Genomic DNA, 15,510 nt, shown 5'->3' with positions numbered 1-15,510 from the left:
CTCTATACCACCACAGATGCCCCCGGCCAAAAAAAGAAAAGAAAGCTTGCCACTAGAGAGGTTCAAGACGTGTACAGATAGCACAATCTAAAAGCTGCAAATCTGTTAGGGAACATGTCAATTGTTGTTTTGGTTTTTTTTTTATTGATGCAAGTGCAGTTTTATTATCAACTTTCACTGAAAGGACACAGTGGAGAAAAATACTACACCCCCCCCCCTTATTGAGTCTATCTTTACAGTTTTGGCAATGGTATTTATGACCAGCATCAGAAAAGGCTAGCTTGGAGTGCTCGGTCTTTTTGATGTCTGCCCATGTTTGTGTGTCGAATTTAAGTTCCTGTTTTATTCCTGAAGGGTAGGGTGGACATAGAAAAAAAAAAAGACCAGTGGCTCCTGTAATCAACGATATGCTCTTAAATGGAATGGAAACATACCAGGTGCTGTAATACCAGCATTTAAAATACCCTGCGATGTCTAGTTTTCAAAAATATATGGTTTCATGGGGTAAGCACATGAGGTAGCACATCCCTGGGTGCTACTTCATGGCATGACATAGGAAGACAAATTAAACATGCTGTTGTCTTCAAATATTAAAAGCTTTTGTGCTTAAACAGTTAAAACATTTTCTAGGGTCTATACAAAAGCTGCTGCAACCCCGGACTTGCAATGCAATGAAAATATTGCAAAGGAAATATCATCGGATAAAACCAGCATATAGAAAATGATAAAGGGTCAGGAGAGAATATGAAAGATTGATCGATCTGAGTGTGGATGGATTACACGTAATTACTATTGGAATAAAACTGTCCACAGGACGAAAGTCGGATACATAAGCCATGGCATACACAGGGCCGTACACCAAACAGCTATAACATTATGAGCACTGACAGGTGAAGGGAATAACACTGATAATCTTGTTATCATGGTACCTGTCGTTGGGTGGGATATATAAGGCAGACAGTGAACATTTCATCCTCAAAGTTGCTGTATTAGAAGCAGGAAAAATGGATTTGAGCAACTTTGACAAGGGCCAAATTGTGATGGCTAGACGACTGGGTCAGAGCTAGGGTGACCACATGCCCTGGATTGGCCGGGTCCTGGGTAGCCTCAATGCATTGTCACGGCATCAGTGCCCCCTCCCTAATTTTTTTTTTGTGTGCAGCCATTATTGACATGGAGAAGAGAGAGGGGCGCCAAGCGGTCGCTGATGAATATGTTTTAAGCAACCGCTCAGCGCCCCTCAGTCTTCTCCGCGAGGCCTCTACCTCAGTCGCTGTGCCGGCATTTCATGCTGAGCGCCAGAATATGATGTCATATTCCGGTGCTCAGCAGCACGAACCACGGCAGAGCAGCGAGACAGCCTCGTGCTCCCACCGCAGGACCTCTACAAGGTAAGTGAACTACAAAGGGAAAAGGGGGGTAGTAAAAATATTGAAATAAAGAGTGAGAGAATTAAATAATGAATATGTGGATGAATTATGTGAATGAGTGAGAGTATTAATTCATTTGTGGATGAATTGCGTGAATGAGTGAGAGAATGAAAGAATTTGTGGATTAACTGTGAATGAGTGGGAATGAATAAATTTGTGAGAATGGATTAATGAATATGTGTAAATGATTTGTGTGAATGAATTATGTAAATGAAAATATGAATTAGTGACTGTAAAAGTGTGTGTATCATAGATGTATAATTGATTTATGAAAAGGCAAAGAGGGCACAAGCAGGGTGTTTGAGCCTTGGCGACCAAGATGGCACAGGTAGGGTGTTTATGGGACAAAGATGGCACAGGCCGGGCTGTTTGGAGACAAAGTTGATTCATGTTGGGCTGTTTGGGGACAAAAATGGCAAGTCCTATGTGTGAAATGTGGGTGCTGGTCAGGTTCTATGTGGGCAGTGTGGATGCCAGGGCTGGTTTTTGGGTGTGCAACCTGTGATCTATGCCTGTAATTTAGGGGGTTTTATCCTTATAATGCTGAGTTTTTATGTGAATTCCAATTGATCTATACCTGCAAAGCTGGGTTTGTGTGTTATTCTGTTGATCTGTATCTGCTATGCTATGTTTCCATACATTAGCATGCCCCCCAACTGTCCCGATTTAGGCAGGACAGTCTGGATTTTGGGACTCTGTCCCGCCTATCCCTACTTCTGTCCCGCTTTGCAGGGGTGGAGAAAGGGTGAGGCGAGAGTGTAAACATATACACTGCCTGATCAGTTGCTGATCGGGTCCACAGCCGCCCGATCAGCAGCTGCAGCCTGCCAACTCTAGTCGGCTCAACACTAGAGAGCTCGAGGTCTGTCACTTCAGACCTCGCTTTACTGCTCCCTCATCACTACGCGCCGGCAAATAATGCAGAGCGCGGGGATATGACGTTCATAAGAATGAAAACTAACTGCCAGTTCAGCTGTTTTTTTGAAATCATATTTCAATCACGGTCTTTACTTCAAAAAGATAAGTACATATTATGTAGGTAAAAATGCATGTCTAACGCATATATATAACATATTTGCTCGATTATAAGACAAGTTTTTTTTTCAGAGCAAATGCTCTAAAAAAGACCCCTCGTCTTATAATCGGGTCGTCTTATAATCAGACCTCAAATAGGTCTGACTATGAGACTAAGATCCAGATCCCCCGCAGCGATGCGGGGGACCTGGATACTGTTGTCTTATGCCCTGACTCCCCGGTGTGTAGCCGGGGCAGCGTGTAGACAACTTCTGCTGCAGCCGGAAGGAGGTGCGGTTAGCAGCGGAAGTTGCCTACGCGAATCACGTAGACGTCTACCTGCTGCCCTGACTACACACCGGCATTTCTGTAGGCAGAGTGCTCTATGAAATCCCTTTTAACCCCCTTAATGCCACTCTGCCTCCAGAAATGCCTTTTAACCCTCTATACGCCACTATGCCTCCTGAAATGCCTTATACCTCCCTATATGCCACTCTGCCCCATAATATGCCTTTTAACCCCCTAAATGCCAGAGTGGCATATAGGGGTATAAGGCATTTCTGGAGGCAGAGTGGCACATATGGGGTCAAAAGGCATATCATGGGGCACAGTGGCATATAGAGGGTTAAAAGGCATATCATGGGGCACAGTGGTATTTAGAGGGTTAAAAGGTATATCATGGGGCACAGTGGCATATAGGGGGTATAAGGCATTTCTGGGGAGTACAAGCCTGGGGGCAGATGTGCATAACTGGGGGGCAGGTTGGAAAATAAAAGGAAATAAAAAAATTCTCAATCATAGCTTTTAGTTAAAAAAAAAATAGTTTAGATGAATTAACATTTACTGGTAAAACTTTTTCCTATAGGGTCGTCTTATATTCGGGCTTTTTCTTTTTTCCTAAATTAATATTCAGATTTTGGGGGGTCGTCTTATAATCGAGCAAATATGGTATATATATATATATATATATACATATATATATATACCCGTGTGTGTGTGTGTGATCTCATGCACTTCATGGTGTGTCTGCAGTGGCGTCGCTACAGGGGGGCAATTGCCCCCACTAGGTTAATCCTTGCCCCCCCCCTGTTGCCCCCCTGCCGAATTTGGATCCCGTCTTTCTTTTTTTTTTTTTATTTCTTTTTTTTAACGCGGAGGAGAGAGAGGGTGCGGCCCGAGTAAGATCGGCAGCCAAGGCAACCGATCTTACGCGAGCCGCACCTCCAGCCCTGCTACTTACCTGTGGGAGGGTCTTCTGTACTGCATAGAGGAAGCGGAACCTAGCAGAGTTCACGTGACATCACATGACTCTGCTCCAGTCCCGCTTCCTCTGTGCTTTACCAGAGAACGCAGAGGGAGGCTGCGCCCTCTGCCGAAGTCTGTGAGCAGCGTCGAGGAGCTGCAGTGCAGGTAAGGGGTGGGGAGGGAGTTTGAATGAGAATGTGTGATTGAGGGAATGAATCTGTGAATGAATGAGTATATGAATGAATGAGTGTGTGTGATAGCATGGATGTGTAAGTGCTGGAACCTAGGCATGATGGGACTGTGATTGCTGTCTGCACATCACTTACAGCCATCCTGTACCAGCATGTACTGGCTGACTTGGCATGATAGGAGTGTGATTGCTAACAGCAATCACAGTCCCATCATGCCTAGGTTTCAGCATTTACTGCTTGGATGTGTAAGTGCTGGAACCTAGGCATGATGGGACTTTTATTGCTGTCAGCAATCAAACTCCTATCATGCCAAGTCAGCCAGTACATGCTGAAACTTAGCTAGCTGCCCCCCTTGTCTATTGATGCTGCCAGCAGTATGGGGTCTGCCCATCACTTACAGCCACCCTGTACCAGCATACACTGGCTGACTTGGCATGATAGGAGTGTGATTGCTAAAAGCAATCACAGCAAGCACAGTCCCATCATGCCTAGGTACCAGCATTTACTGGTTGGATGTGTAAGTGCTGGAACCTAGGCATGATGGGACTTTTATTGCTGTTAGCAATCAAACTCCTATCATGCCAAGTCAGCCAGTACATGCTGAAACCTAGCTAGCTGCCCCCCTTGTCTATTGATGCTGCCAGCAGTATGGGGTCTGCCCATCACTTACAGCCACCCTGTACCAGCATACACTGGCTGACTTGGCATGATAGGAGTGTGATTGCTAACAGCAATTACAGTCCCATCATGCCTAGGTTCCAGCATTTACTGGTTGGATGTGTAAGTGCTGGAACCTAGGCATGATGGGACTTTTATTGCTGTCAGCAATCAAACTCCTATCATGCCAAGTCAGCCAGTACATGCTGAAACTTAGCTAGCTGCCCCCCTTGTCTATTGATGCTGCCAGCAGTATGGGGTCTGCCCATCACTTACAGCCACACTGTACCAGCATACACTGGCTGACTTGGCATGATAGGAGTGTGATTGCTAAAAGCAATCACAGCAAGCACAGTCCCATCATGCCTAGGTACCAGCATTTACTGGTTGGATGTGTAAGTGCTGGAACCTAGGCATGATGGGACTTTTATTGCTGTTAGCAATCAAACTCCTATCATGCCAAGTCAGCCAGTACATGCTGAAACCTAGCTAGCTGCCCCCCTTGTCTATTGATGCTGCCAGCAGTATGGGGTCTGCCCATCACTTACAGCCACCCTGTAACAGCATACACTGGCTGACTTGGCATGATAGGAGTGTGATCGCTAACAGCAATTACAGTCCCATCATGCCTAGGTTCCAGCATTTACTGGTTGGATGTGTAAGTGCTGGAACCTAGGCATGATGGGACTTTGATTGATGTTAGCAATCAAACTCCTATCATTCCAAGTCAGCCAGTACATGCTGAAACCTAGCTAGCTGCCCCCCTTGTCGATTGATGCTGCCAGCAGTATGGGGTCTGCCCATCACTTACAGCCACCCTGTACCAGCATACACTGGCTGACTTGGCATGATAGGAGTGTGATTGCTAAAAGCAATCACAGCAAGCACAGTCCCATCATGCCTAGGTACCAGCATTTACTGGTTGCCTGGGTATGATAGGAGTGTGATTGCTGTGTGGGCAGTGTGGATGGCAGGGCTGGCTTTGGGGTGTGCAACCTGTGATATATGCCTGTAATTTAGGGGGTTTTAAATATACATTTTAATGACATGTTTTTATGTGAATTCCAATTGATCTTTACCTGCAAAGCTGGGTTTTTGTATGTCTGATTCTGTTTATTTGATATATACCTTCAGTGCTGAGATCACAAGTGAATTTCAGTTGATCTATCCATGCAAAGCTTGGTTTGTGTGTTAATGTGTTGATCTATACCTGCTATCGGCAACTGGGGCTAATATTAATATATATGGGCAGCAGGGGCAAAAACACTAAGAGGGGTATAAACGACAATGCAGTGTGAAAAATCCATTCTGATGCAGACGTCTGTGACGTGGATTGTGTCCTGCTGTTTGTGTGTTTTTGGTTATCAGTGTAGCAGAGCCTGTCCTTGGGTGTGTGTGTATAGGTGTTGGTGTGGCAGAGCCTGTCCTGGTGTGTGTGTTCAGTTGTCAGTGTGGCAGAGCCTGTCCTAGGGTGTGTGTTTGGGTGTCAGTGTGTCAGAGCCTGTCCTAGGGTGTGTGTTTGGGTGTCAGTGTGTCAGAGCCTGTCCGTGTGTGTGTGTGTGTGTGTGTGTGTGTGTGTGTGTGCTTGGATGTGGAAGAGCCTGTCCTGATGTGTGTGTTCAGTTGTCAGTGTGGCAGAGCCTGTCCTGGTGTGTGTGGGTGTCTGTGTGGCAGAGCCTGTCCTGGTGTGTGTGTGTGTGTGTGTGTGTGTTTGGATGTGGCAAAGTCTGTCCTGATGTGTGTGGTGGGTGTCTGTGTGGCAGAGCCTGTCCTGGTGTGTGTGTGTGTGTTTGGATGTGGGTGTGGCAGAGCCTGTCCTGATGTGTGTGGGTGTTTGTGTGGCAGAGCCTGTCCTGGTGTGTGGGTGTTTGTGTGGCAGAGCCTGTCCTGGTGTGTGTGTGTATGTTTGGTTGTCGGATATTTATCCAGAGATAAAATGCCCTCCTGAAGTTGTAGTGACTTCAGGGGACAAAACGTTCAAGGCCCTGAAATCATTTAGTGAAAAAGTTATTTATTGTGTTATAATATTTATTTCAAGGATTAGTCGCACTCATTTGTGGCTTCAGGCTTCCCATGTTGAATGATCAAGTATTATTTTAGCCCAATAACAAAAGTATAATTCCATAGCACATTACTTTTGGAAATTATGAATGCCCCCCCAGTTTGACTGATATCTTGTGTGCCCCCCCTATATATTGTTTCTAGAGTCGCCACTGTGTGTCTGTGAATGGCAGAAATAAAATTTGGTCACCCTAGTCAGAGCATCTCCAAAACTGCAGCTCTTGTGGAGTGTTCCAGGTCTGCAGTGGTCCAAGAAAGAAAAATCGGTGAGCGGTTGATGGGGTCATGGGTGGCCAAGGCTCATTGATGCACTTGAGGGGGGGGGCAAAGGCTGGCCCGTGTGGTCAAATTCAACAGAATAGCTGATAGAAAGGGGTCACAACACACAGTGCATTGCAGTTTGTTGCTTATGGGGCTGCATAGCCCATGCTTACCCCTTTCCACTGCCGAAAGCCCCTACAATGGGCATGTGAGCATTAGAACTGGACAACGGACCAATGGAAGAAGATGGTCTGGTCTGAAGAATCATGGTTTCTTTTACATCACATGGATGACCAGGTGTGTGTGCATCGCTTACCTGAGAACACATGGTACCAAGATGCACTATGGGAAGAAGGTAAGCCGGCAGAGGCGGTGTGATGCTATTGGGTTTAAGTTTTTGACTTGGCCTCCAAATTCCCCAGATCTCAATCCAATCGAACATCTGTAGGATGTGCTGGACAAACAAGTCCGATCCATGGAGGCCCCACCTCGCAACTTACAGAACTTAAAGGATCTGCTGCTAACGTCCAGATACCGCAGCACACCTTCAGAGGTCTAGTGGAATCCATGCCTCGACGGGTCAGGGATCAAACGCTCGGGTTCAGGACACACCTTGGGTTCAGGACACACCTTGGGTTCTGTACACTTTTCTAGTGGGCTGATTTCACTATACATGATGATCATGTGCTGCAGGAAGAGCTTGGCTAGACATGTCTCATCACACATTGAATTATACATTACACAGGGCCAGCCCACTCCTTCTCACTTGAGAAATGTGGTAGAGTTGGCCCTCCATAATGAACAGTGAAGTACAAACTCTCCCTTTAGATAACAAATCCCCCTGTACAGAAAAAGTGTACACATTGAATGCATTACAGATTATTACAGAAAATTATTCCCTGGGCTGCTATAATTAAAATATTTCGCTTTAAGACCTGCAAGCTTTTGCATGCATTATACTTGCAAATCCCTATATGGCCACCAGGGCGCCTGGCATAGCAATATTTACATGATGACTGGATCCCTTCCTTGCTCCGTTGGTTGGAGCAATATTTACATGATGACTGGATCCCTTCCTTACTCTGTTGGAGCAATATTTACATGATGACTGGATCCCTTCTTGCTCCGTTTGTTGGAGCAATTTATACATGATGACTGGATCCCTTCCTTGCTCCTCTTGCCTTTCTAAGTATTCTTTTATCTGCAAATGTATTTTCAACATGCATACTTTGAGTATAACAGCGGAAGGTCACTTGCCCCCGGGCTAATGCTGCTAGTCCTCCCCTGAGGTAAGTCGATTATGACCAGACACGCGGTAACTCCGCGGGGCCGTGAATATCCCTGTTCATATATAAGTGAATTGCGAGCTTACGGAAGAAGTGATTTCAGGATTCAGGTTCCTGTTCTTGACTAGAAGGGGTCTGTCACTAAACCGGTTCGGGCAGACATTAGATGGAACAAAGTCCTGCCTTTGGACTGTCCCCCCAAAAAATGGGACACTCGGTAACTGTCAACTTTAGATTAAAGCCAGCTTTATGCCACCCAATGCATGTTCCCTCAACTGTATTAGCCTCTACCCCTTCTGCTGGGAAGCCGCTCACATATCTACCACCCTCTTAGTAAAGTACAAATTTATCGCATTATATCTAAGCTGTAAAATGGTGTTTGATGCTTCAGGGAAACGTAAAAATTGAAGCATTTTCCCCAGAAGTCAAGCGGGGACTTTTGCATCGTTTGGATGCCATTTTAGGCCATCACACGCCGCTTTCCCGTAGGGTTACCGTACTTCCATATTACAAAGGGATCAGTTAGTAAGATCGTGCACTGGGCAGGTGTGGGTTAATGCTGGAATCACCCTGCAATATGTATATGTATATGTCCGTAACTGGACGCGTAGTTACCGGCGCACGTGACTCCACAGGGCGTTCCACACAAGGCTATTAACAAAGCTGTGTGCGCAGACATGTGTTACGGCGCTAAGCACTCGGCCGCGCCGCTGTCCCTCGGTGCTAGCGCCGTACATGTGATTAGATTTGCATCCCTGGCCCGGGGCCCCACCCCTCCTCTAACCATGTGTCCTGTGTAAGTAACAGCCAAGCTGTGGCGCTCGGCTTGCGGTTATGTGTGTAGTCTTGTTCTAGGGCTCCTCCCTCTTCCCGCCCTGGAAGCTGCATTGCGCATAGGCTAGTTATACAATGACATGTTGACGTATTCTGTTACCCATGGTTCCGGGATCCCTCTCTCCTCCCCCGGCCCCGCTCAGTACTGTTGCTCTCCAGCCCGCGGTGATAATAAGATCCCAGGACACAAAATGGCGCACAGCTGTCGGTGGCGGTTCCCTGCTCGGCCCGGGACTGGCCGGCGCTTGGGGGCCCGTCACAGATTGGCAGCAGTGCTAAAAGAAGATGCGGTTGAAGGCTGGGCAGGCCTTGGCTCCTTTGGAAATGTTAATGTTGGGTGTGGGGTTGCTGTGGCCCCTGGGGGCCCGGGAAGCTGTGTCGGGGTAGGACCCGGGTTTGATGCGGCGCTGCAAGTGTCGGTGGCGATTGGGAGCAACCTGAGGAGATTCAGGGACGTGTCCGGGGGAAGCAGCGGAGAGGTGAGAAGGGTCTGGCGTATGTCGTGGAGGAGGTGTTGGGGCAAAGGGGTGTGTGAGGGGGTACGAAGAGAGACAAGACGGGGACCATGTTGTGGAAGCGAAGCAGAAGAGAATGTGTGTGTGTTTTGTATGTATATGTTTGTGTGTTGTGTTGTATGGTGTTATTCATATGTAGGGCAGGTGGGTGTGTGGTGAGGGGGCGCCCTTACTACATGCAGGCGAGGGGGGTAAATATGAGGTGAAACACTCTGGGGTCTGGCTCTGAGGTGAATGTTAATGTGAGGTGACGGGGTCACGAGGGGGCAATTAAATGACAAGTCCTGGATTTCCATTGGGATGCAAAGAAGGCCAAAGGGGGACGTTCCTGTCCCCGGGCAGTGGGGTGTGTGGGCTGAGCCAGGTGAAGACTCAATGAGGGGGGTGTGGGGGTGCTCAGTGGGTGTGATGGATGAGGGGGGTGTTGGGTGTCATGGATGGGCATTGTGTGTGTGTGTGTGGGGGGGGACAGGTAAAAGTGTATGAGAATGAGGTGCGTCAGTGGCTAGGGAAGGGGGGCGATGCACAGGCTGGGGTTACTAGAGAGTTGTTTACAGGCATTCGGCATGTATGTGCTGTTTGGGAGAGGGGTGTCAGGCACACGCAGCATGTGGGCGAGCGGTTCTGTAATATGGTGAGAGATGATGGATACACATATACAGCATTACAGAGACATGGAGGGGGTGTGTCCCTATAGCTCTCCGTCTCCCGTATACACCTCATATTATATACGTTCATTTATTAAAGTGCTGTCCAGAACCGGTCATTTCTTAGCTGCTATGTAAATACAAAATTATACATAGGTATATATATGTATGTTATGCACAATGTGTATACGTCACAGTATACTGAAAGCATAGATGATGGACACTTTGTACATAAGACAATAATGCAGACATGTAGAGAATTTTGTAAACATTTTACATGTTCTTAGAATATTTCTTTGCATACATGATGTGTTTTGTGCTGATGGCGTAAGTGAGGCAGTGTGTGTGTGTATGGGAGGGGGTGTGTGTTTGTGTGTCTGTGTTGCACTCTCGGAGGTTCCATCTGGATGTTTGTGTTCATTAGGTCATATTATGTATAAAATGCTGGTGCAGGTTACAGTGTGGGGCTCTTGTATGTTGTGATACGGGTTTCGTGTGTGTGTTTTGCTGGACAGCAGAAGGGGTGTGTGTTGTGCTGTTAGACTACTTCGGGTGTGTGTACTTCTGCTGTGTGTGTGTTGCCCTCTTGGGCTCTCATTTTTTGTTTCATTGAGCTGCTTTGGAGGGTGCATCACATGCAGTCATGTATGTCTCACGGCAAGTCTTTGTATGAGCAGAACATGTTGCGCTGTAGTTTTTAGATGCAATATTTTGGGCTATTTCTGTGTATCTGTTAGACCCGCAAGATGTTTTTAACATTGAGCTCGGTTTACAATTTCAGCGAAGTAGAGAGATCTATCTGCGGTGGTCCGGGTTTTGCTGTAGACATACATGAAATGCTGTAAATATAACCCCTGCCGTGGTCTCTCACACAGTCTGTGTGTAGTAAATACAGGGGGAGGTGGGTGGGGTGTGTGGGATGGTCTGTGTTATTGTGCCTGGGAATGATGAGGGGGGCTTTGTTTTGGCGGCAGGAGACCAGCTGCTGTCTGAGCCTAGGGAAGGGGGTCTTCATTTAATATTGGTGGGTGGCAAGAGGATTTGCTCAACATATCCCTCTGTAGCCCCCCTTCTCCCACTCTTTCTCTGTTCTCCATTTTGTTGCCAGTCATCTCTTGATTCTTACATTTCTTCTTTATTTCTCTTTTGTTGTTTGCAATGTTTCTCTTACTTGAATGTTTACGATTAGCCCGTTTCCCTCCCCCGCTTTGGTGTCACAGGCTTCCCGTGTCCTTGTCCCGGGGCTGCTTGTTATCATTGAGGACCTCACGGGGTTCATCTGTGGTCTACTTTCTCTACCCACCCGATTCCTGTCACCTATATCTCTTAAACCCCAGTCCAGTGTTTAGGTGATCAGTTTAAAAGTAAGGCACTTGCCTCATGGGGTAAAAATGGAAAATACTTTTTCTCCTCATTAGTCGTGTAGGACCTGAAAGTAGGAGGTTGAGATGGCTGACACCGTGTTATATACCCCAAACACATTGCAACGTGTAACAATTAAAGATTAATTCACAGTTGTCTTATTTGTATAATGTGGGGATTGGCCACATCTGCTTTAATTACATTAGATCTGTCATCCAAGTTTGACCCATTTATGTATACGCTGTACGAGTGAAGTCACGAGCAGATGTATGCATGTGAATAGTGCTGGGCGCGCACACTGACCCGGACGGCCGTCTCTTCAGTCCCAGAACGCTGAGCGTGTGATTGGTGCATAGCATTCTGGGATGGAACGGAGAGGTTTGTGGGTACTTGCGCAGCCCGTACTTTTTAAATATAACTCTTCATCCATGCGTGTGCTCGACAAGTGACAATGTATCGGTGAAAAGTTGGCCTCTAGAGAGCGACTTTAAAATAGTGTTGCTTTAAAATAGTGTATATGATTTTCCGGGTGCCGCTGTCGCAAACTATTGAAAAGGTCACATCCTACCGCTTCTGTTTGTTTGATTATCCATGTGGTCTGTTTGCATCTAGTATTTATCATTTTTTCAGCTATATGCTCGCTTGCTATGTTTGTAGAGCTGGTAGAGAATTACTGCCCAACATGGTCCTTTATAATGTAAAGATCAGTAACGCGTGGCGCTGCTCTGGTGCAAGAACGTGATCTGCTGTGTTTGTGCATGTTAATAAAATATACCGTGTGATATGCAGCATCCCTTCTTGTCTCCAGGAGTCCTGTGTGCAGCCCGTTGCACGTGTTATGTAACCGCCTCGGTTTTCAGGCATGGATTGCTCTGGTGTTGATAGTGGGATGAGTAATGCGTGTAGCAGCTTGGCACGTGAATACACTTTCAAATATGTAATGCAGGAAGGTGCATTAACTGTTACTGCTTGTTATGTGAGCAATCGGCCCTGGCTCCGAGCTCCTTTTATTTAAAACTCTGTGCTTTAAGCTGTTAGAAAGGCACAGACTGGTGGATTGCTGTGTCACTGTTTAGGCGCACGTGAGGGAGCAAGGAGGTGTGATGGTACAGCAGCTTCCACCGTTAGACACTTCTGTTTATATCGTATCTATATGTATGCACATACATGCATATAAACATACAGGTGTACAGCCCACATTACAACATGACAGTACATATATGTTCAGAAATCCAGACATGGGGCACATGGTTTGATGCCGTGTAATGAGCTTTTGTGTATCGTATGAAGAGATGCTTATTGCTGTTTTTTTTACTTACCAGTGATTACAATCCTTCTTTTTAATTTTTTTTTAGCCCTTTGAAGAGAATCGTGGATGCAGGAGTCTGTGTTGTGTTAAAATGTTTTCTCCATAGAGCTTGTGTCATCTGGATGATTCTCTGTCCCCAAGAGAACAACACTGAGAATCACATAGGAGTTTCAGGCATATTTGCCAAGTTCGTTAATATGATTTACATGTTATAGTTTCTAATACTTCGGATACAAGCTTCAGTTTATAAAGGGCACTCGTTCCCGTATTTTTATTTCAAGTATTACATTAAAATCAAGAGTTTAATTGTTTTCTGTATGAAAACTGCCTTGTGGTAAACAATAAACTATAAAATACAATGAATAATGGGGTATTTAGAATGGGGTAATGTCCAGTACAGCCCCACCAACAAAGAATGCATATTGAGGTATTCTTAAAATATTTTGATGGTGCCATTTTGGGCTGCTTGAAGCCAATCCCTGGCAGGAAAGTGCTCCCATTGATATCAGTGGGAGTGCTTTCTGTACGTTGGAGGAGGGGGTTAATATACTTTACGTGTGCACTAGTAAGCCGGAAATGCACCTCATGTAAGCTAAGGGACAAGGAAAAATGTTGGGGGGAGGGGTGTTCTGATAAATCCCTCCATGCATTTGTAACGGGGGGGCTTTTTAAATGTAAAGGTTATCCTTAGTTATTATACGTTATGGACAAAAGTATTGGGACACCTGACGATTCAACAACGGTAACTTTTATAACATTGCATTCTAAGTACACAGACATTAATATGAAGTTGGTCCCCTCTGCAGCTATAACAGATTCCACTCTTCTGGGAAGGTTTTCCACAAGATTTTGGAGAGTTTCTGTGGGATTTTTCCCATTCGTCCAGTCGAGCATTTGTGAGGTCAGACACGTATGTTGGATGAGAAGACCTGGCTCACAATTTCCGTTCCAGTTCACCCCAAAGGTGTTTGATGGGGTTGAGGTCAGGGCTCCGTGTGGGCCAGTCAAGTTCTTGCACACCAAACTCATCCAACCATGTCTTTATAGACCTTGCTTTGTGCACTGGGGAGCAGTCATACTGGAATAGAAAAGAAACTTCCCCAAACTGGTAACACAAATTTGGAAGCATAGCCTTGTCCAAAATGTCTTGGTATACTGAAGCATTAAGATTTAGCTTCACTGCAATCAAGGGGCCCAACCCCTGAAAAACGGCACCAGACTATTATCCCTCTTCCACCAAAGTTTAAAGTTGGCGCGGTCAGACAAACTGAACTCGTCACTCCACAGAACACGTTTCCACTGCTCCAGAGACTAGTGACTGTGCGATTTACATGCCTCTATCTGATGCTTGGTATTGTACTTCGTGATGTGAGGCTTGCTTGCAGCTGCTCAGCCATGAAAACCCATTCCAGATTAGTTGAATCGATTTTATCGATTATAAGATGAGGGTTTTTTCAGAGCAGAGGCTGGATAATAACACTTAAGATCCTGATCCCCCGAAGCGCTGCAGGGGACCTGGATCCTCCTCTCTGACAGCCGGCACTTCCGCTGGGGCTTCTATGATGGTGCACCAGTGAAAGTGCCGGCAAGAAACAGAGGTTGCATGCGCACATCGCGCAGACGCTCACCGGCTGCCCCTACCAGACGCCAAGGAGTCTGGAGCACGGGGGATAAGTCTAAGGGGTGTGCCATATCAAGGGCACAGTGGTATATAGGGGGTTAAGGCATGTTTGGGGGCAGAGTGGCAAATAGGGGTATAATGCATTTCATGGGTGCAGAGTGGCATATTGGGTTATAAGGCATATCTGGAGATATAAGGCATATCTGGGGTCATATCAAGGGCACAGTGGTATATAGGGGTTTAAGCAGGGCTCGACAAATCCCCCTGTTTGTCAGCCTGTTACATGCAGACCAGCACAGCCACTCAGAGCCCACCCCCCGAGCCTGTGATCAATCCCACGGAGTGATCCTGTAGGCTGAAAACGCGGTTGCAGGAAAACCTGCAACCGCGTTTCCAGCTGCCACAGGCAGCTTCAGGGAAGGGGGTTCTGACACAACACCCCCCTGCTGCCTGATCGCTCCATGAGAGCGACAGTGCAGCGTTAACCCCTTCAATGCCGCGATCGTGGCATTTAGGGGTTAATTCCCGTTTTTTAAGGGGCTCTGCTGCTGGTGATCTGCTTCCAGGCAGACCAGCAACAGCAAAAACGAGCCCCCACAAGCCCTTTGATGATTCCTGCAGGCATGGAAGCCTACAGCAGTCATCAAAGAGACTCCCCTTGCAATGGCTGGTCTATAGACAGGGGAGACGGTTCTTCGGTCTCCACATGAGTGTGGAGACCAGCCCCAACACCCCCTGCTGCCTGATCCATGAGAGCGACAGTGCAGCGTTAACCCATTTAATGCCACAATTGTGTATGACACATTTGTGGCATTGCAGGGGTTAACATTTGTCCCCACAAGCGTGTGGGGACTAAATATCAGGCAATGCTGTGCTCCAATGGAACATCAGCATCGAAAGAGTTAAAATAATAATAATAATAATAAAAAAAACAGCACTGACCTGAAAGTCCAGGGTGCTTCCAGGTGAAATGCTGTGAGTTTAGTAAGTGGGCTGATGATGATCAGATCACTCCTTACCAACTGTTTCAAAAAAAATCCTGGCTCCTAACTTTTTTTGCTGGCGCCTAGATTCACA

General features: G+C 46.5%; 1 protein-coding gene across 4 annotated transcripts in view; it reads left to right on the top strand.

Annotated features, from left to right (window-relative positions):
- The first annotated feature begins 9,166 nt into the window (after positions 1 to 9,166).
- The window catches only part of KMT2A (lysine methyltransferase 2A), a 45,324-nt gene continuing 38,980 nt past the window's right edge, over positions 9,167 to 15,510 (top strand). For all 4 annotated transcript variants that reach the window (XM_053452631.1, XM_053452630.1, XM_053452629.1 and 1 more), the window contains exon 1: positions 9,167 to 9,458. In XM_053452631.1, the coding sequence (XP_053308606.1) occupies positions 9,171 to 9,458 (288 nt within the window). In that variant the 5' untranslated portion in view covers positions 9,167 to 9,170. The remainder of the gene's footprint in view (positions 9,459 to 15,510) is intronic.

Source organism: Spea bombifrons, chromosome 12 (assembly GCF_027358695.1).
Source record: "Spea bombifrons isolate aSpeBom1 chromosome 12, aSpeBom1.2.pri, whole genome shotgun sequence".
NCBI classification, from domain to species: Eukaryota; Metazoa; Chordata; class Amphibia; order Anura; family Pelobatidae; genus Spea; species Spea bombifrons.
The sequence above is the reverse complement of the archived record's forward strand: the minus strand, read 5'-3'. Positions and strand labels throughout refer to the sequence as shown.